This window comes from Tenebrio molitor, chromosome 2 (assembly GCF_963966145.1).
Source record: "Tenebrio molitor chromosome 2, icTenMoli1.1, whole genome shotgun sequence".
NCBI lineage: Eukaryota > Metazoa > Arthropoda > Insecta > Coleoptera > Tenebrionidae > Tenebrio > Tenebrio molitor.
In genome coordinates, this window is record NC_091047.1 from 3755747 (window position 1) to 3776496 (window position 20750).

At 39.9% G+C, this 20750-nt stretch overlaps 2 protein-coding genes across 3 annotated transcripts; one reads left to right on the forward strand and one right to left on the reverse strand.

Annotated features, from left to right (window-relative positions):
• Nucleotides 1-1319: 1319 nt before the first annotated feature.
• On the forward strand, nt 1320-18187 carry Bsg (immunoglobulin domain-containing protein Bsg). Of its 2 annotated transcripts, none has more exons than XM_069039520.1 (6): nt 1320-1596; nt 11451-11556; nt 16651-16952; nt 17222-17437; nt 17494-17629; nt 17702-18187. In XM_069039520.1, exons 1-6 carry the CDS (start codon nt 1506-1508, stop codon nt 17751-17753), a joined length of 903 nt encoding a protein of 300 aa, XP_068895621.1. In that variant the 5' UTR covers nt 1320-1505; the 3' UTR covers nt 17754-18187. The 2 variants fall into 2 exon arrangements, with proteins under 2 accessions (XP_068895621.1, XP_068895620.1); XM_069039519.1 differs by having other exon boundaries at nt 1322-1596; nt 17716-18187.
• A 919-nt stretch (nt 18188-19106) lies between these two features.
• Nucleotides 19107-20668, reverse strand: zda (peptidyl-prolyl cis-trans isomerase zonda). The gene is made up of 4 exons (XM_069039513.1): nt 20003-20668; nt 19635-19947; nt 19372-19587; nt 19107-19323 (listed from the first exon to the last, which is right to left on the reverse strand). Exons 1-4 carry the CDS (start codon nt 20518-20520, stop codon nt 19240-19242), a joined length of 1131 nt encoding a protein of 376 aa, XP_068895614.1. The 5' UTR covers nt 20521-20668; the 3' UTR covers nt 19107-19239.
• Nucleotides 20669-20750: the final 82 nt, after the last annotated feature.

Genomic DNA, 20750 nt, shown 5'->3' on the forward strand with positions numbered 1-20750 from the left:
AAGTTTGTTTGTTGCGTATTAAGGAGATAAAGTGAAGAGATATTTTTCAAGGTTAAAACTGTCGTTCTTGTAGGTACAGATTGTCCAGCGGTGGCATAGAGGAGATGAAGGAGTAAAATGGATTAGACTGGTCTAGGAAACAGGAAATTTGCCAACATTTCAGGTTTTTTTAAATCTTCAGGTGTCTCCTGAAGAAAGGTCTGGGAAAGTTTGGTCAAATACAATATTCCAATAATAGGCGGTCCAACTTGTGCAACAATATGTTATATTTATTTAAAAAATATTTACAAAAAATTAAAACTTATTACTACGAAAAACGCTTTCATTTTATACCTAATTAATGTCAAATGATTGTCTTGTATCATTTAATAAATGTTTGTATGAAACTACGTTCTTTTTCGACAGATACATAATATGCTTTGACAGTTCCTACGGATACGTAATGATATTTTGAATCAACATTTTATTATAACGTCCAGCAAACCACGAAAAATTTTATCGTTAGTTCTAAAAAGAACTGTTTTTTTACAAAGGAAATCATTCACAGCAATTCTTGTTCATTGAATAAATGACGTTTGACGTCTATGATTTGACAGCTGAGACTATTTGACCACACATTTTTTGGACATTCTTTTACAAGGAATTAAAATAAAACACTTACAACCGCAAAAGTATGTTGATCAACTATTTGTTTGTTTTTAAGTAATCAAGTTTATCAAATATCTGTTGTTTCACCGACGTAATTAATGAAATTATTTACCGTTAAATGGGCAAAATTATAAAAATATTCGTAATGTATTCATTAGGAACAGTCGTTTGAATAAATGTTTCAGCTACACCCTGTATATATGTGACGATTAATTATGAGCAAGCTGTTGCAATTATGTTAAATTAAGTATTTCTTTGTGCTCACCAGAACTGGCCTGAAGTGAAACTTGATACCTTGAACCACAAGAGTACAAAGTCTACGAGAATTTAATAAATTCGAAAATTTTCCGCCGAGTGACATTTGAGTCAACACACACGTTGCAGCAACCTGCCGTACCGGCACTCATCTCCGCGTCAACTGGCGGTACCTATCGGAAACAAGAAGAAATGTTGACATTTGACGGCAGGTTTCTGCAGTTCGTCTGCAAAATATGTATTTAGAAGGGCTAAAAATTTTGTTGTGTATTTTTCTAAATCGTCGTGTACCTTGAAGGGTCAGTTTTGGTGTTTTTTCGGGGCAAAGCAGCCCATTTCGCTTGGTTAAATGCGATGAAGAGCGCATGTCGGTGACGTCATTCGCCTGTCGGCGATTACGTAAACTAGCAGCTCGTGACTTTCTTGGCTGATAATCGCCAGCCATTTTACTTGTCCTTTTCGAGTGTTCTAAATGAGATCACGTCAGAGTGTCCCGGTGTGAGTGTCGGAGTGTGTGTTATCGTGATAAAACGAACGTGTTGTTGATGTTATAGTACACAGAGAAAATCTTCATAGCCGCATAGAAACAATCTTACCGAAAAATGAAGTACCACCACCTAGTGCTGTTGTGTATCCACACTTTCGTCTTGATATTTTGTGTCAACCCCGCCTTCTCGGACTCGGACGCCAAAGGTGAGTGCCGGGCCCCAATCGATGCGGCCCCCAGCTTGTCTCAGCGCGGGCCTGTTCCCTCCGTTGACAGCTCGGTGTGTGTATTTTTAGGTTATTTCCGCGGCCCCCTTGACCGGCCCGGAATCGCCGACGGTTTTGGCCCGTCGGAGCGGTTTTTAAATGGTTTTATAAATAGAACGGAAAGTGTTCGGCTCGTTCCATCTAGTAATATCTAGTTAACACCCGGGAAGGCTGCAAATTTAATCAGCCCTAATTGGGAGGACGGGGGAAAGTATAAAGGGAATAGCCTAATTATTGGCGGGTTCTAATAACCCGACAGGGTTGTGGCGGCTGCGGTGCCAAGCACGCCGCCTGCCAAGGTTTCACCTGCAGAATCTATTTAATCCAGACCATTTAATGTTTATCAGCACCTTGCAAGTTGCGACGAATGTTTGGATGTAGACAGCCCCCCCGCCCTTCACTCTGATAACCTCGATAAACAATGGTGCTCTTTGAACCCGTCTTGTGCAAACCACAGATTAGGATGTCGACTCCATTGTCCCGATCCGACTTGATCCTCCAATGGAATTTACAACGAATTCCAAATCACTGGACTAGTTGATACAGGTCGTAAATTGCACAGGACATTCGGTTTATTTTCGTAATGTAAATAACACAATCTGAGGTCACCGCGTGCTGTCACCTGTCCAAGTCAGGTCGCTGCTTAATTCGTCGCTCCGTCAAACGTCAAATTGTGGACCATCTTGTTGGAATATAATTTTTCTCGTTTTTGTAAATTGGGCAATGAAAGTGGTATTCATTCGTGTCAATGACATCACTTATTGCAATAATGTAATGTACCGTAGGCAGGGGAAACGCCCACGGCGACATGCGACACGTGAAAAGGTGAAATATGTTTTGTTTTCGGCTCTCGTATCAATATTTTTCTTGCAAACGGTTTGGATAAATGTGGGGAATGTTTTGCAGCGAGGATCAATATGGAATGGTGGATTTGGAGTTTAAAAGGGATCTATTTTAAACTATGTGTAGGAAATAAAGGGAAATTTAATGGGTCGACTTAAAGAAGATTCGATTTAACAGTTGCTGATTTTATTGGACGTAGGAAGCTTTACATTTGTGTTGCAATTTAATTTATTCTGGATTTAATGCTTTGTGACTCTCCAGAGAAAGCTAGAAATTTACATTTATACTAGTTGCGCTAGAAATTTGGGTTGGACTGTTTTCATCATTCTGTATTGTTCTAGGGTCAAAATAATGTCTTTGAAAAGCGACGATTGGAAGGTTCTAATTTGTTTCAGAAACCACAACTTATATCTCAAGGTGATGATAACAAGTTTGTTCGTTATCGCGAATCATCAACAAAATTCCATCTCATTCTGATAGACCACAATCAGTTTCTTATCACTACTTTATTGGCTGTATTTCTAAATACATACTAATTCTAGTAATAAGTGTACTTTTAGAACTATGAGTGTACTTGACTGATAAATGCAACCAATGAATAAATAGGATTAACAAAGCTTACGAAATAAACTCAGAATTACGTGCCTAATAGTTAACCACGTTTTACAGTTACAAAAACGTTGCATTTTTTAAACGATATTGGTTTTTAAATGCCATACATTTTTTAAGACCCATCCGTATACACAAGGAGTCTAGAATTGACGGAATAGTCCTTCAGAGAGATTAAGGACAATCGAATTTGCGATAATAGGATACGAGGTATACTCGTGACCCTGCAACTTTCTTGTCAATTAAGTTTGTTGGAAATGATCCTAACTTTTCGTTTTGATTGAGAACAACCACACATGTGTACCATTCATATTTTGACACGCTAGGAACATTTTTGAAGGAAAAGTAAATCTGCTAATTATTCCATTTTTCTTATGATTTTAACGTCTCAATTTTGCCCCAAAAAAGTTATCGATTAATTACTGATTTATTCTAACTGAAATATTTCCTTTGCCTTGACAAGGTATTGATGCACCATCCAGTTAGGGTGCAGATCTAATCTTTCACGTACACCCGGGTTCAGTTCCTTCCACATAAATTCACTGACATTCAGATCTGGGGTTGTGGAAGACCATAAGTTTTTGTAAAAATTACTTCAAGATACTCTCTTTAAACTTCCTTGGTGCCTTTTTACTCTTCACAACGCATCATTGCATCGAGTCTTCTTTAGATTCTGAATCATCATTACTTATCATCCAACGAGAAATTGCCGAAACATTCAGTTTTCTCATGATTATCATTATGGAGCAACAACAGGATCTGTATTAATCATCAATTCTCTATCCGCATTGGACAATCACTTTTTCAGCCATTCAAACGTTTTTTAATCTGCATGAATTTTACTGGAGCAAGATGCTCGTCGATCGCGTCTTGTCCTCGTTGAGAAAGGGGGGTCCATCTTTTTACGGTCGCTTAAGAAAGGTGCTGATTCTGAATGGGCACTAAAAAGTTCTCATGAATTTCTTTAGCAGATTTATTCAACTTCACAAGGTATTTTATCGCAGATCTATGTACATTCAAATGGCACCGTAACCGATTCACCTGGCACGATGAATTAATTATTGTTTACTGGAGAATTATCAAAGCAGCTGAAATGAAATTTCATAACAACCCTCGTTGCATATGCATGCGTATGTGAACGTCACCCCCCGAACGCCCATTTATTCCGTTTCAGGATCGGAGAGTACTAAACAGTTTTTGGGGTCATCACAATATGTCAAAGGCTGACACGTTGCATGAACATGAACAGGATAATAAAGGGGTAACGACAGTTTGCGAATCACTGGGTGTATTCTATTGACCCAATTCCACAGACAAAGTAAGGACGTTACTTTTTCCCGTCGTAACTTTTGTGCTTGAGATTGCGCATTATCTTGTTGAAAAGCCGGTTATTCGACCCTTTCTTCCCAGTTCTAAAAAATTCACCAACGAATCCTTTGCTTTGACACTTCGTCACTCACTCTCCCTAATTTTGCTCCAGCTGAAATCTAAATCTGTTATTGGGACGTGTTTCATCACAGCTTTCCAGCGCATATTTATGACGTCAATGTTAATACGTCCCTGACGTCATACTCCGAATTTTTTTCCATGATAACGCGTTGGAACCAGTTGATAATCTCTTGGGCCAATAAAGTTGAATTGTTACGATGTGTAATTAAACCGTCGAGTGCTCAGACAACTTTGTGACGTCCGTTTTGATATCTACCTTTAATTTGGAGCAGAGATTAGACCAAAAAGTTCCGACCCGATTTCGCCAAAGCACTTGGGCTGTTCTTCAAACGAACAGATAGAGTCGGCGTCACTCCTAAATTAGTCAATTAGCAAACTCGGTCATCCTGCGGAACAAAGCTGATTATTTCGTTGTTGCAGGAAGATATTGTATCTGGTGTTATTTTTGATAAGTCGTCCGACGTGCGGACGACATTGACGTCATACTTGGGTCTTTCCACCCCTCGTTTGTTTAACGCATCTGTTTTTCCAGTCGACTTGACGGGATTAAGTACAAGCAGGAATTTAGTCATTTTTGACGCACGTGCGTCCTCCCCTGTTGCTTTTTCCCAGTTCATCCGATTGGGACGTGATTGATCGTGGGGCGCTGCGACGGCAATAAATAATAATCTATCAATAACGTAACACGGCCGTAATATATGTGGTATTATAAATTCAATTCCGGCTGATATTTCCGCACAAAACTGGTATTTTTCAAAATTAATACTTTCCCCTTTGACATTGAACATGCGAATTTTCCATTAGGACCTCCTTCTCTCTCCCTCCCTTAAGTTTCCATATCTTTATTGCATTCGTCTATAGTGAAACACATAATTTTTAGCTAGGATTATAATTAATTTTTATTGGCCAGTTATGGTGGTATTATCCGGTATTATATTGTTGTTGGGGCACGTTATCGTTTTATTCCGTAGTAAAATGTACATTTAGGTCTGAAAGGGAGAACAAATAGGCGCCCCTCCGGGTCTCCATCGAGTGTCCAGTGACAATCAATAGCTCTTCGAGTTAAATAAAGCTGTTTGTTTATATGGCCGCATGGATTTTGCCATAGGTTGAGCGACCCTAAATCTGACATATCGATCCGAAGTGGGGTTGTTGTTGCACATCTGCACGGTTACCTAATCACCTGAAATACTTTTTATCGTCCCATGACGCTAATTTTCAGATGACACGTCTCATCGTGGCGTCATTTCGTTTAGCGAGAAGTCGCTAAACGGTGACCTCGAAGGATTCGAAGAGTGTATGATAAAATTCTAATTTAGATGGTAAATTAATGATACAAGTCGTAATCGGATAATGGAAGTGGATCGATTTGCTGCAATGTAGTGTGCACTTAATGCCACCACAAAAAAAATTTGTTTGTGACACAGTTTCGAAGAATTGGATGGTTATGGAATAATAAAGTGGAACTGTCAGTCGGTGGAGTATTTTTCTATGAAGAATTGTGCAGTTGAGGCGTCAGGTGCAAGAATGATGCAAGAAAAGAAAATTACTGTTGTCATTATTATTTGTATTACTAGTGCTTGATATTCCATAGAACATGAATAAATAAAGATATACATATACGTAAATATTGTTGACAGCATCCCATAGAAAATCCCTTATAAAATATATTGTTGAAGCTGCAAGTTGGCGCTTTTTCTAATTCAGGATTGTATTATGCACTGGCAGAATGTAGTGAATAGAGTAACAGGACGGCACACTCTGTGATTAATGAGCCCTGGAAGTTTTACTCTTTTCAGAAGGATTTCATTCTAGAGAGTAGGGATGCAAAACGATGTTGTATCCTTCCCAGTAGCGAAATATAGGTTGAGCATCACGAATCCTTGTGCTAAGCGAGATTTAACACATGCTTCGTAAAATATTTGTAGGAACCCTCGTGAAAGATATTTAGTGACACTCTCGGAGTGTTCGAATTTCAAAAGAGAAACTCATAAAATGCAAGTTGTTTTAATTAAATGTGACTCCGCGGTGTTCTGGTCGATCAGGAAACAAGTATCTCATCATTAAACTTCTTAAAACGTAATTGCCAAGCATTTGGCACGATTGAACGAGAGATTATTGATGGTCCATTGACTAATGTCAACCAAAACGACATGTAATGTATAGTGACCATAATTGGATGTCACTCTCGTTCCATAAAATGCAAGTTGTTTTAATTAAATGTGACTCCGCAGTATTGTGGCCTACCAAGAATCGACTTATCATTAATCTTTTTAAAACGTAATTGCCAAGCATTTGGCACTATTTAACGGGAGATTATCATTGAGAGTCAACCAAAACAGCATGTAATGATTCGTAACCATAATTGGATGTCATTTGATAACATTCTCACTCTGATACGTTGAGTTTCAATGAGATTTGTCAATTCTTGGGAGTTTTTCAATAGTGGATTTGTCGGAAGGTCATCTGAGGAATGTCTTACTTCTATCAAGTGAAAATGTTCGCAACGGTAAGGAAAAAATCGAACTTCAGTACTAGTAGCACGAGGAGAAGTCAGTACGAATGATGGTTCCAAGATTGTTGATTTATAAATTATAACTTGAAGGCATTTCGGCTTCATCCAAAGAAGACAATGGTGATCAGAGATACTTAAGGTGCAGAGGAAGCAAAAACTTCCCAAGAACTTGAATAGTTTGGATGGGAAATAACAGTTCGTTCTCTGTATCTTCCAGATGTCCTTCCAGATAATTACTTGTCGAGAAAAAATATTTGAAAAGAAAGCAGATGATGTCTAAAAATTAAAGCTTATCGATATCAATTTGTAGTTTCAAGGACCATGCATTTTGTAGACAGCATCAGAATTTGAACTTGATCAAAACTGTTGTAGAAAGTGAATCAGTGAAAAACACTGTAGACAACATTTTTTTTGTACCTACTTAATAATCCGCTCATCGTGAGATGTTTGTATAATTTGCATTTAAATTATTGGTTACATCACGATCGAGGAAAAAAAGTGGGCCGAACAGAGCGGCCTGAGGGATTCCTCAAACTTGTTTGAAATTTTTAGATGTGTATCCACTACATTGACCATCAAAGTAGAACTAACGAAGTTAATAAGATGGTCAAAGAACCCATGCACATCCTGGTCTCGGTTTGTTGGATGCTCCTACTGAGTTCAGCAAATTAAGAAGCCATGTTGGATGACTCAGTATTTTACAAAATTATTCATTACCACATTAGATCCGTTTCCCGTAAATTACGATAACAACTGAACTTTGATAAGTGGTTGAAAGTCATCGTGAGACGTCCAGACAAAACATATTTAGAGTCACGCAAGAGACATGCAAAAGTCATGTCCAGTCCAGCAGCAATGTAGGTTTAATTGTATTGATTACCTCAATTACTGGATCTTCACATTTGTTCGTATTAATTTGGAAAGTGTCAGAAGTAAACGTCATGGCTAGTTAAAGACTCTAAAAAATGATGTGCTAAATCATTCACAGTGACTTGTTAGTTTGAAAACAATAAACTATAGCACCAAGAAGGTATTTTTACTAAACCTGACGAAACAGTTTCCCCAAGACCTTCGGTTGAGCGCAAACTAAAAAATTGTATCTAGTATTGGTGACATCCCCAAAGGACTGACACCTTATAGTTAGTGAAACTCTTGGCTATCTCTTCCTTACACTTTTTGGGCAAAGTAACGAAAACCAAAGTACGATATTTAAGGATAATCAATGAATTGGCACAGTATAGACAATATGGAGCTTTGTCGTGGCTAATAAGAAGTGTCGAATAGGCGGAATAAAACGAGCACCAATAAAAGGTTTAGGACCTAAGGTATCAGCGTTCTGTGCGATGAGAAGTATGAGAAACACGTCCTAACTGCGTCCCTGAGCACTGTACCCACTCCCGTTTTAACGCCCAAGTTTCTCGTTGTTTTATTTACGATCCTTCGCGAAGAGCTTAAACAGAAATAACAATGATCGACGCCAGTGAGTCACGAAAACTCACGGTGAATGTTCAAGGCTTTGCGGAATAATCGAACGAACGGAGCGAAATCCGCCTCCGGCCTTTGATCGGAACAAAACCGGGGGCGTCTCGTACCGCCGCCGCTGCATCATCAATGGGGGTTAGTCTAGACCAGGCCCATTCAAACCTGAGACAATAATTGGATTCCGCGTGGGCGGAAGCGCAGGATATCTCCTGACAGATGCTCGTTGTTTCGCACGCATAATCGGAGGGAAATTGTCCTCGACCAGACGGTGGTGGCGGTTCTTGTCGAAGGGACCCGCGACCATCGCAGAGGGAAACCGACCGGAATGCGATTTCGATCGATGCGAACGGAATTCGGAATGCCGGTCCGACGGTTTCGACATAATGCAGAGGTTAGCGCATGTTTTTGGTGCCGGTCCAAGAACTGTTCCATTAAAAATAACCAGCTGAAACAATCAGGATTTGCGGAAATCGCACGCGACTACAGCACCCAACGGGCGATGGTCGTGCGGAAAAGCGTGGAAGGGGTGTCTGGAGTGTGGAGGTCCTCGGTCGTCTGCTGCGCTCGCAGGGAACGTATCCAGGTCAAGTTTCCAACGAGCAATCGTCGGAGAATTTCTCAGTCGTTCTTTATGCGAAACAGGTGCAAATGTCCAAATCAGATAGTGTTCGCAATTTTGTTCGCGTCAAGGCCGAGAGGTTCCGGAGAACAGCTGGAGGATGAAGGAAACTTTAATAGAAAATAAAATAGGACGAGAAGTAAATTAATCTTGGCTAGAACGAAGATGAGCAAAAATACTGACGAAAGACAGAGAAAAATTTCAGTTTGGCAACAAACACAGGTCGGAAATAGGATTTGTGGTGGTCTGCAAGTCTCGGGTTTTTGAATTTGTTTTCGGTCGGAGTTTTTAGGAAAATTTGGAATTTCTCTTGGCAGACTAGAGTAAAAGTAGGTCGGGGAACTGAATCAGAAAGATTTATGGATCGGGTGTCTATTGCCAAAGCGGGGAACGAAATATAATGAAAAACAACATTTTTTTGAAAATATATTTTGAAAAAGTACAATGGGAAGATTAGTAGAAGTCTCTTCGAAAACTTCGCCACCCAAATGTTTAGCTCGTTTGTGTTTTTTACATCAATTCGTAAAACAAGCTGAGCCGAATTTAGCTTTGTGAATACAGCAAATGTCAACGCGGATTGGAAGAAAATGACATTTAGTGGAGTTTGCCCAAGTTTTGTATCACTCAATCGAAAAGTACAATCATAAAGTGATGGGTCGACAACTAAAGATGCACAGTTTTCGTCAACCATACGTTTAAAAGAAAAGCTTCGCGGAAATTCATTCCAAATCTTAAGTTTCCATGTTTAAATAAACTTTGTCTTGTACAAAAGTAAGATTTTATACAGGATGTTCTCAAATTACGTGTACGAGAAAATGGTAAGCCTTTTGGACATCTAAGAAGTCCAACAAATCCTTTTCTTAGTTATTAAAATAGATAACAGTTCATCAATCCCAGATTAAATTTTGTGCAACCGTACGCGAAATGAGCACTTCGCGTACCTAAAACAGGCCGCGAAATCCAGTTTCGCGGCCTTGATGTACAAATAACTATTTGTGGAAGTTTTGAGACATTGATTTTTTTTCTAGTACTTTTTCTAAAAGTAAACTTGAGTTTCAATTTTTTAGCGGAAGTTCTAGAAGATTTCAAATCCAGCAGATTTAAATTTCGTTTAATGTTACATTTTCCAACTTAATTATTTTTAAATCCATGTATTCTTCACCTACTGCCTTTTTTTCAATAATAGTTATTTATGTGACGCGCTTAGTAAATTAATCTTTACGGGCACGCTGGCACTTGTGGGACGAGTGACGTAAGCAACGAGTCTCCATAAGCCAGTCAGCTTCCTCAAAAATTTGAGTAATTGTGAGTTCTTAATGATTCGCAGAATATTCGAGAATTGGGGCACAGTATTAGTCCATCTCTGTGTTATTTGTGTTCTAGGCATCATAAATAGAAAATGGCGTATCAAAGCAGCTTTCGAAGTGCGCGTAATGAAAAAAGTGGCACGAACGTGATCATTTGTTCGATACTCTCGTTTATTACTTTGCAGCCCACCTCGGCGTCACTTTTCATTTTCCTAACGGAACTACCGCAAATAGCAATAAATTACACACCCCCGGCGTAAATGCCACAAATTTTGAGGCGTGGTTAATTTGCAAGTCACACTGTCACCGTCATTGAGTAAACTAGTCCATTCAGGGACTGCACGGACGAAAAAAAAGAGTTCATTCCCGACCCCGTCCGCTCCCGCTCCGCCGCCACCAGAAACAAGCAGAATGCCGCCGCCTTCGTGGTTAAATTACACCGCAAACCGATACGAATTCGAAGTTGTTAGCGTTTTGTTCGCAAAACTGTCGAGGCGGTCTTCGATTTCCACCCCAACCCCGCCCCCGAAGTCGCGTTCGCCGTTCCAGACGTGCCACCAATAAGTCGTGAAGAATTTTTTTTTGTCGGCGCACCCTTACCGTCCGCATTTGCATCCATCGAAAACGTGTCGCGATGGGGCGGCGCAATCGACCCGACTTCCAGCACCCCGCCGCCGTTCGACAATGCGAATTTAATAATGTTCCCTGCACGGCTCGTAAAAAATATGTGACATGTACACGACGATCGATAAGACCATCGAAACGAAGGACAAGTGAATTGTGTCCGTGGGATGTTTGGCGCCGTTTGTAGTTGTTGTATGCGACCGCATTAACGATATGAATGTGTACAGGGCCGGGTCGGACATTAATCAATCCCCCTTTTGATCGTCCTCCGTTTTATAGCGCGCTTCAATTCCGGATTTACGACGGAATCACTGGTTCTAATTGGATTTTGTCTTGTCTGTTGCAGTGACCATCTTATCCAAGCAGGATGATAGCTCGAGGCCTTTACATTTTAAACTCAAACACAATATCGTGTTGAAGTGTAACAGTACCGGAAATGGGGAGATTAAATGGTGAGTTGAGGAGGGAGGGAACGGATGCTCTTTAGGGAGGCGCCCAAAAAACACCAATCTATACTTGTAGATAAGATACGCCGGTTCTAGAACGAAATCACGTGTTTTCTTATGGAGGTTCGTTTCACGACTCAAGGTCATTCGGTTTATCGTATATCTGGTTCTAGGAAAATTACTGAAACCAAGTCTTAATCGTAAAGTGGAGGTTTGGATGCATTTTAAAGAAAATTTTGATTTTTTTTTTGCTGATTTATGAAATTTTAACTTCGTCCTGAATCTTTGGAGCAGTGATAATTCCAGGCAATTATCTAATCGTTAGGTTAACTTATTTTCACTACTATTTCAGACCAAAGCAAGAATTGTGCAAGAGAAAAAATTCTGAACGCTATTTATTTCTTTCACTTTTGCATCTTAATTAGTGCGGCAAAAAACTTTTCAATTCTAAAAGTTGTTATTGCTGGTCATGCCACCGTGATTTTTGTAAATTTTTTAAAGAAAATCTAAAAGTGCTGCTCGTTAGTTTAAGTGTTCTTATCTAGTTTTTCAAGGTTCTGCATACGACATGGTTTTGTACTATCATATACTTGACGTTTTAGAATCCATTGCAATTTTATCAATTTGTAATTTGTCGAAAATTATCTTTTTAGATAGTGTTTTTTTTTTGCTTCGCAACAGTGATTGAGAATCCTGGTGCTGACGTTTGATCTCGGTTGTTAAACATATTTATTTATTTAATAATTCAGTTCACAATTCACGATGGCTATTTGCTTTTTTAATCTACTGTGGACAAGCATTAAACTAGATAAATAAACAATTGTCATGGATCATAGTTTTCAACACTTTGTTGTCGAGGTTTTCGTAATTGATTGACGCCCTCAATAATGTGGCAACGTACAAATACTCAACTAACATCGTCTTTGGAAAAACTTGATCGGTGTCAAAAACCTTCACATAAAATTAATCTAAAAATATGTACATTACATTTGGATTATTTATTAACTTTTACATTCATTCAAAATATAAACCAAACAAACAGAGTAATAAAATTCAAGGTGCATTAACATACAAAGGAAGAATGAATAAGTAAGAATAAATAAATAAAAAATATTTGGAAACATTTTATATATTCGTACATGTATAATTTTTCAAATTGTCGAATGAGTTCTAATAAATTTGTGGGTTATGCCTTTATTAATGGATTCGTAATAAAGATTGATGAATTAATAACACTTTGGAAAATCTTTATCACCGCCACGGAACAACCCTCGTAAACAGATTTCATCTTTCATAAAACTCCCAACAAATTTCTTTTCTCCATCAAATAACTTGACATTTTTCATCCAAATTCAAACGTTACCGTCATTGTTGGCCAGTAAAGTATCCGAAGTCATTGTTACCAAAAACAGTGTCGAAGTAAGAAAATTATTACTTTAGAAAAACGTGCCAGATAATGGCAACCCCTCAAGAATGTCGTGAACGATTATGTTTTGTTACATTGTTCTGGACAGAAAATGGCAGATTTTCCCTGAAAGGGTGGATTCGTTCTGGCTTGAAAATATATTTCCGGTCGCGCTGTGGATTCTGTTGCTCGAATTTCTAGGGTGAAACGGATTGTGGAAAATAATTTGGATCGAATGTCCATGAAATAGTGCTTTTTTGGGTTTGTTCTTGTAACGTAATGATCGAAAGTAGTGTTGCAAGTTCAATTACGTCAATAAAAAATGAATAAATATTGTGCGTTTATCCGTCATAATTTCCCGATTTCAACCCTACAGAAAATGTTCAGGACAATATTAGTGGTTTAATTGAGGCCAAAAGTACAGAAATTTTAAATCGAAAAAGTGAAAAACTGTTGGTTGCAGTGCCTCCAAAAAGTTTAACAAAATGAAAATAAAAACGTCTAACGGGTTTTTATATAATCAAAATATGGTTTTTGGTACCGAAGAAACAAAATGCAAACGAGAATTTAAACTTGTTTTCATTAAAATGTCGTTTCTTGGGTTTGTAAAATCTAGATTTTCGGTCAAGTTTTGAGTTTCTTAGGACGGAGGAAACTTCTCCCAAGAATTGGTTTGTTTTGATCAATTTCCAAAATTTTTCAATAGGTGGTAAGTCTGGAGATTTTGATGACCGTTGCGTTAATTTCACAGTATTTATCTTTTTCGACGTAGAATAGAACTATCTTTCTTCCTCTCATCGTCCTGGGACACATTGTTATTATGTTCCTTAACAATATCACAATATTTTTCCCTAGTTTCGTCAAATTTAACTAAATCTCTCTTCCTGTTGCTACCAACTTTCTTAGAGGACCCAATGCACTCAGGACTACAATTTTCTTCAAGACAATAGCGGTGTTTAGAAATAAAGCTTCAAATTTGGCCTCATTCATGAACAGTTTTTTTCCTACGACTGATAAAAAAAAACTACTACATATATTCCACTAATATAGTCCGCAAAACATCTGTTTTTGGTAATTGTGAAAACAAGTAAAAAGCGTTAAAAAAAGTACCGTAGCATGTCAATATTTCACGCTGGCGTTGTGCAAATACGTGCACCGAAATAGCCCGATCATAAAAGTGCATTGAAAACAAATTAACTTGTCTCGCGATCTGGACTTTATTAACGTCAAATTTTCGATTTGTGTTTTGATGTTGACTGTTTTTCTAATTGCAGGCAGTTTGTAGTATTGTATAGAACTGGTGCATGAAGTGTCTTGCAAAAAAGTACAACTTATAATTATTATTGCTACAAACTTAACATAAAGCACAGTCTTTCCCTCTCTCGCTTTAAGGTAAAAAGTAAGATATTCTCTCAGTGAGGAGTAAAAGCTAAAGAAAAACGTCTAGTTTATTAATATTATTATTAATTGTACATTATTAAAGAAGATTCCTTAATGGCCGAATCGAATGTAATTGTTTGTGCAACCTTACGCGAAACGAGTACTTAGCGTACCTAAAACAGGCCGCAAAATCCAATTTCGCGGTCGTTGCTTTTAACGGCGGCCGTTAAAGTAAACGTCATTTTAATATTTGATACAGATCAGAGTTTACATGTAAGAGTGACGTTTAGATTTTTCGGGTATGAAATTAGAAACCGCAGAATTTATAATACGCACTTTTTAACTCTGGAGGAGTAATTACGTATTGACAGTGAAGTAAATTTTGCTTGTTCGTTTTATAATAATTACAAATTTTCAGTTGCACAATAGTATATTAAAAGACAAGTTTCATAAGACCAGTCTTGAAGCACGAATTCAAGATTAAAAAACGAGTGGCGCAGCCACGAGTTATTTTAAAGAATGAGTGCTTCAAGGTCTTATGAAACGAGTTTTTTATACTATTTTTTGTAATTTGCCCTTTTTAAGTCGTTTTTAGACAAAAATGTTTACTTTCCTCGATTTAGGGATTTTTGTGGCGGTTGGTAATGTCTTAATTTTAAAAGTGAAAATTTGATCAAGTCTTCAAAGTCGCCTTTTGTTTTATCCAGATTCTGTCACAAAACACGAATATGGAAGATAATCTTTCATGTACGCCCGCTGAAATACGTGAAATTGCCAGAAATACGGTCGCGAATTTGTTGCCTGATAAATCCTGATAAATAATTCTTTGCACATTTTGTAATTTAAACTGACACGCATGACGGATCAAGCTTTGCCAACCTAAAAATTTTCGTAAAATGTTCCGTGAAATAATGGCTATAAGGACATCCCAGATGGTGACGTCGCGTTCGTTAATATGTCTATTAGAGAATCAAAATGGAGGCAAATTACAAAAAAAATGTTGTGTAGACCTTGACCGGCAAATCCTTTCATACTCGAGATTGTGCTACCTCGGCCGCAGGCGGCCTCGGGGACAATTTTTCTCTCGGTACGTTAAAGAATGATTTCGCGGCCTTCGTATGCAAATAACTATTGACGTTCTAGACGTGGTTGAAAAATAAGTCAAAATTATATCTTCTGCTTTTTTTGACATTCTTTTCGCCATTCATTTTTTGAATGAATCATGTTCCATTACATACTTCTTACTGAATTTTTTTGTACTAATGAATCCCATTATGCTGCTTTAGCGTGTTTGAGAAACAATTTTCTCAGGGTTACTACCGGAATATCTTGCACTATCTTTAAGAAAGTTAAATGTAGAATATATTTCTGCCGTTGCCATACAAATAATTATTAATTAAGAGAAACTTTGCAGTAGTTAAATATTCACTTTTGGAAGGTATTTGAAAGATAGAGATTAATTTTTGTTTGCAATAATCCACTTTTGGAGTTTTCTCCTAATTGTACTTTTCAACAAATATTTTCTTATCTTTACTATTGCAATTGTTTCTGCATCACCGGAGGTGAAAAATTAATGAAAGATCAAGGCTGTTAAATCACCATTTTCACACTGCAACAAATACCAACATTATTTCAGTCCTTGTTATGTCGGAGAATAAACAACTGGATTTTTGTGTAAAATAACATCTAAACGCTTGAATTGGCAAAAAAACTAAACAATAAATGAAAATCCAGAATGCATCTCGAATTGATCGAACATCGTAAAAGAAAATTGATTTTGCGTAGCTGTTAAAGTGATTTTTGAACAATTAGTAGTAAAACCTCGCAACATAAATTCGGGTACTTGGATTGAATCATCAACTGATATTGTGCTAAAGGAACCCACACGTTTGTGCCACAAATAAAAACACAGAAACGAACAGAGGTTAAGAATTAGACTTTGCATCCGCTTTTCGTTTGTTAAATGAATACGACGGCGTGGTTCCCGGAAAATGTAATTTTGACGAATTCGGGACGTGGTACCCGTGGAAGGGGAGTAAGTACCATGGCATATCGCGTTGCAAAGACCAGGCAACGTCCGAATCGAATGATGGCACCACGGGGTGCACTGACACCCCTCCAGCCCCCCCAATTTTTGCAACGATGACGTCCGCACGGTTTCCACCATATCGAAATAGCGGCGGCGCTCTCGAGAATTTTTTAGATATTTATTTTTGCCGAGGTTTCAACACCGCACACCTAGTTGATTCGTCCAGAAATAGACTCAGATGTTGTACCGAAGCGAGAAAACTTGACCCGTTTTTTTCCGTGTACAGGGCGAAAGGCGACAAACTCGTCACCGAAATCGAAGAGTTGAAGGACCGCATCGAGGTGAGCACGAAGAGCGACAACACCTCGACGTTGGTGCTGAAGGAGGCGAAGGACTCCGACGCGGGGAACTACACGTGCAGCCTCTACGACGGCGACAGCAAGATGGCCAGCGACACGATCAGAGTGGCGGCGACGACCACGGGAAAGTGGGGCCTCAGGGTCAACAAGAACGTCAACGTCGTCGAAGGGGAGAAGCTGACGCTCAAGTGCGAAGTCAAGGGGGACCTCAAGCTGGACTGGTTGTACAGTGAGTTCCAAACAAAAACAAAAACAAAAGGGGGGTGGTGTACGGGTCGAGAAAGAATTGAGAGATTGAGATTGTTTTCTTGATTGTCGCTCGGCAAAGTCTCAAATTGGTCGGCAGCAACAGCAAGTATAAATAAATGACACACGATATTTTTGCGAGAAAATTTGTACACCGCCGATCCAAAATAAATCGAAGCGGTGCGTGTCGCACAAGACGACGCGCGATCGCACACTGCGAGTCGGGTCAAAGTTGAAAGTGGGCCGTTTCAGAGAACATCACCAGCGGCGAGAATTACACCGAGCTGGTGGAAAGGGATCGAATCACAATAAAAAACTACGAGACCGATGACGACGAAAAGATCACGATCGAGAACGGACAGGTGGACATCGAGGACGCGAAGATGATGGACAGGGGCATATACTTGTGCCGCGGAATAGCGAACGACGGCGAAATGTACAACGCGTCGAGCACCGTTCGCGTCAAGGGTGAGTGGTGTGAGGATCGGGGGGCGAAGGGATGACATGACGGGTTTGTCTTGCAGATAAGTACGCCGCCCTGTGGCCGTTCTTGGGCATCTGCGCCGAAGTGCTGGTCCTGTGCGCCATCATCGTCGTCTACGAGAAGAAGCGCAACAAAACGGAGTTGGAGGAGAGCGACACCGATCAGAGTCCGGACCAGTAAGTTTCAACGTCGACCCGCAGAACTGAGTTGTGCGGCGCAGGTATAATGGAATTGCGAGTCGGTGAGAGACCTTTTGTTTCAGGAAAAACACCCCCGACCACGGTAAAGAGTCAAACTTGAGGCACAGACAGTGAATCCGAGTTGTTAAAACCATTAACACACACCCAATTATAAAAAGAAGAAAATTAGAAGTTCAAGTTATAGTTACATTCGTCATGTGTATTGAAGACTATTTAACTAACAAGTTGTCCGAGACCGCACTGTACAAAGTAACGTTTAAGGTTATATTGTTGAAGCCTTCGTTTTCTCGGACAGGTGTTGCTTTCGAGTACAGTCTTTTTTAATTGTTTTTTTTTCCCGCGACATCGGTTCCGTTCAGGTACTTACTTTTCCAATTTCTAGTACTTAATTGTAGATATTGTAAAATTGTTATGGCGCAATCGAAAGAGGCTGTAATCCAACCGCAAACCATCATCCCATTGTACATAAATAAATTAAGAAAAATTGTATCCTGTTTATATATGTATTGTTAAAAGAAATTGTGTTTAAACATATGGACTGTTGTTTTTTCTTTTGTTTTTTCGTGATACTTCACATTGTAAAGTGCTTAATGATCCAAAGACCGCCGTCGTCTTGTTGTTTCTTCAGATTTTCATTTGACGAGAGCTGTAGTTTTAAAAACAAAACAGTATCAATGTGGTCTTCATGTCATCGGTACTAATAGATTCGAGTAGGCTGCTTGAATTTTTCACCGCTCAGTGCTAATTGCTAGTGGAAGAAAATTTATTTTCGACCAAAAAGTGGCGACCACACGATGTCCCGTGGCCGGCCATTTCTTGATGTGAACCATTTTAACTCTTCTCTAGTTGACTTTATTGATAAATTTTAAGCATAACTATGATATATTAGAGTATAAAATGAAAAGGGGAATGACTTAAAAATAACAGAGCGATTTATTTTTTACTTATTCTAAAGAGAGTTATATTTAAGTCATTGGTTAGGTTTAGACTTAAATTTCCATTGACTGAGGTGGGACTCGCGACGGCCGTCCTCACCCACTCAACTCGACTAGTTAGGTTTGCCCATAGCCTCGACGGCCCCCTGCGATTTTCACCTCAACTTAAAACAAAAGAGATAATTCAACTAGTATTCGCAATTAGAGTAAACATATTGGTGCTTGCACAGAAGAGATTCGTCGTCGTCGTCGTCGGACAGATTCACTGACTGTCGCCGTTCATCAGAAGTTGCTGCTGATTTTTCCTTTCACTTGTTTGTATTATGATCGTTTTCATCCCATCGTTTTGTTCTTAGTCTTAACTTTTCTTTGATTTGATGTAACAGTGAGTCATCTATACTTCCCAATTTTTACTTATGACATACCATTTTTAAAATAAAAATAATCACAAAATATTATGTTGAAATAAACTTTAAGTAAAATTTTACTAGTTTTTTCACACAAAACAACAACAAACACGTATTTCGACTATTTAATGTAAGGAAACGTACAATAATATCAACAATTTACATTAAAAAAACGATACAAAGACCAGAACTGAAACAACTAATTTAACATAAATGCCTTTTAATCCCCGATATCGAATCCCGCTTATGCAAATTTCAACCTGTAAGCCGCCACGCCTGCCAACCCGATCGCGAAACTCGCCGCCAACGTCGCGCTCCACACCAACAGCTGCAACAAAATTCCCCGTCACCTCGGACAACCTCGCCGCCGACTCACCTTGTTTCTCGTGTCTTTCTTCCTCTCTTCTCTCGCCGCGGACTTCTGCTCGCCGAACATCCTCTTGGCCAGCTCCCTCTCGGTCACCTTCTGCCTCTGGATCAGCTTCGTCACCGTGGCGACCTCCTTCTGGACGTCCGGATTGTTGGGCGACACTTCGTCGGCCTTCTTCAGGCACTTGAGCGCCGCGTTCAGGTCGTTCTTCGCCTTGTGCACCTGCAAGCCCTCGATTAGTTCCGTCACTCGCCGCCGGGGCCGCATACTTTAGCTTTGCGGAAGAGCGCTTTGACGTTGTTGGGCTGGCACCGCAGCACCGTCTGCAGCGAGTTGAGAGCGGCGTCGTACAGTTCTAGCTTGATTTGGGCCGCCGCCATGTTGTTGCACACGCTGATGCGGTCTTCCAGGAGGTTTTGCAGGGTGGAATCGGTCACTTCTTCGGCGGCGGCGGCGGACTCCGTGGAGTCGATCCCGACCTCTACTTCGTCCAAGTAGTCCAACGCTCTTCTGTAGCACTGGATGGCCAAGGTGTTCTCGCCGCGGCCGTACCACCAGTTGCCGCGTTCGCGCTTCTTGTTCCTGTTTCAACAAATTCTTTAATAAAACCGAAATAATCATTGCGTTCTTGACGTACCCTTGGATTTTTCTCTCTGAGATGGGGAGTGCTTCTGGGTCATCTTCGGGTTCCACCGCCACCAGCTCGATATCGTAGATGACCACGGAATTCGGGGGGATCTTGGGGCTCAGACCTATGGTGCCGAACGCCAGTCGGGGCTCGATCTTCAACACGCACCTCTCTTTGACGTTCATCAGCCCCAAGGCCACGTCCAGTCCTTGCACCACTTCGCAATCTCCCAATTGAATCTCTTGATTTTCCTTCCGCTCGACGAAAGTGCCATCGCTCAAAGTCAATTCGTAGTTGATGGTGCACTTTTGCAGTCTCTGGGGTCGGGTGTCGGGTTGCCCCACTTTCGTGATTTTTTTCAGGAGGCTTTCGCTACCTAACAGGTCGATCCATTCGGGTTCTTCGTCGATTTTTTCGGGTCGAGGCGTGGAGGAGGAGTCGTTTAAGTCGCTTTTGCTCGGTTTTTTTTCGGGATCTGTGTTGGTGGCGGCTCTGTTAGTGTCCGTCTCAGCCTTGTCTATGGCCATTTCGTCGGTTCGCCACGATATGCACACTTAATTTAAGTTCGGTTTTCGCGCGACGTGCTTTAATTTTGCCAAATAAAATCGCGGAAACTGTGAAAATCCTACTAAAATATCCTAACCTACAAAATGACGTGACATTTTAAAACAGACACGCAGAAACAGGCGCTGAGACTTGTGGCTTGTGGCTGACGTTACCCGGCCCGGTTTCTATGGAAGTGTCGCGAGCCACGTCA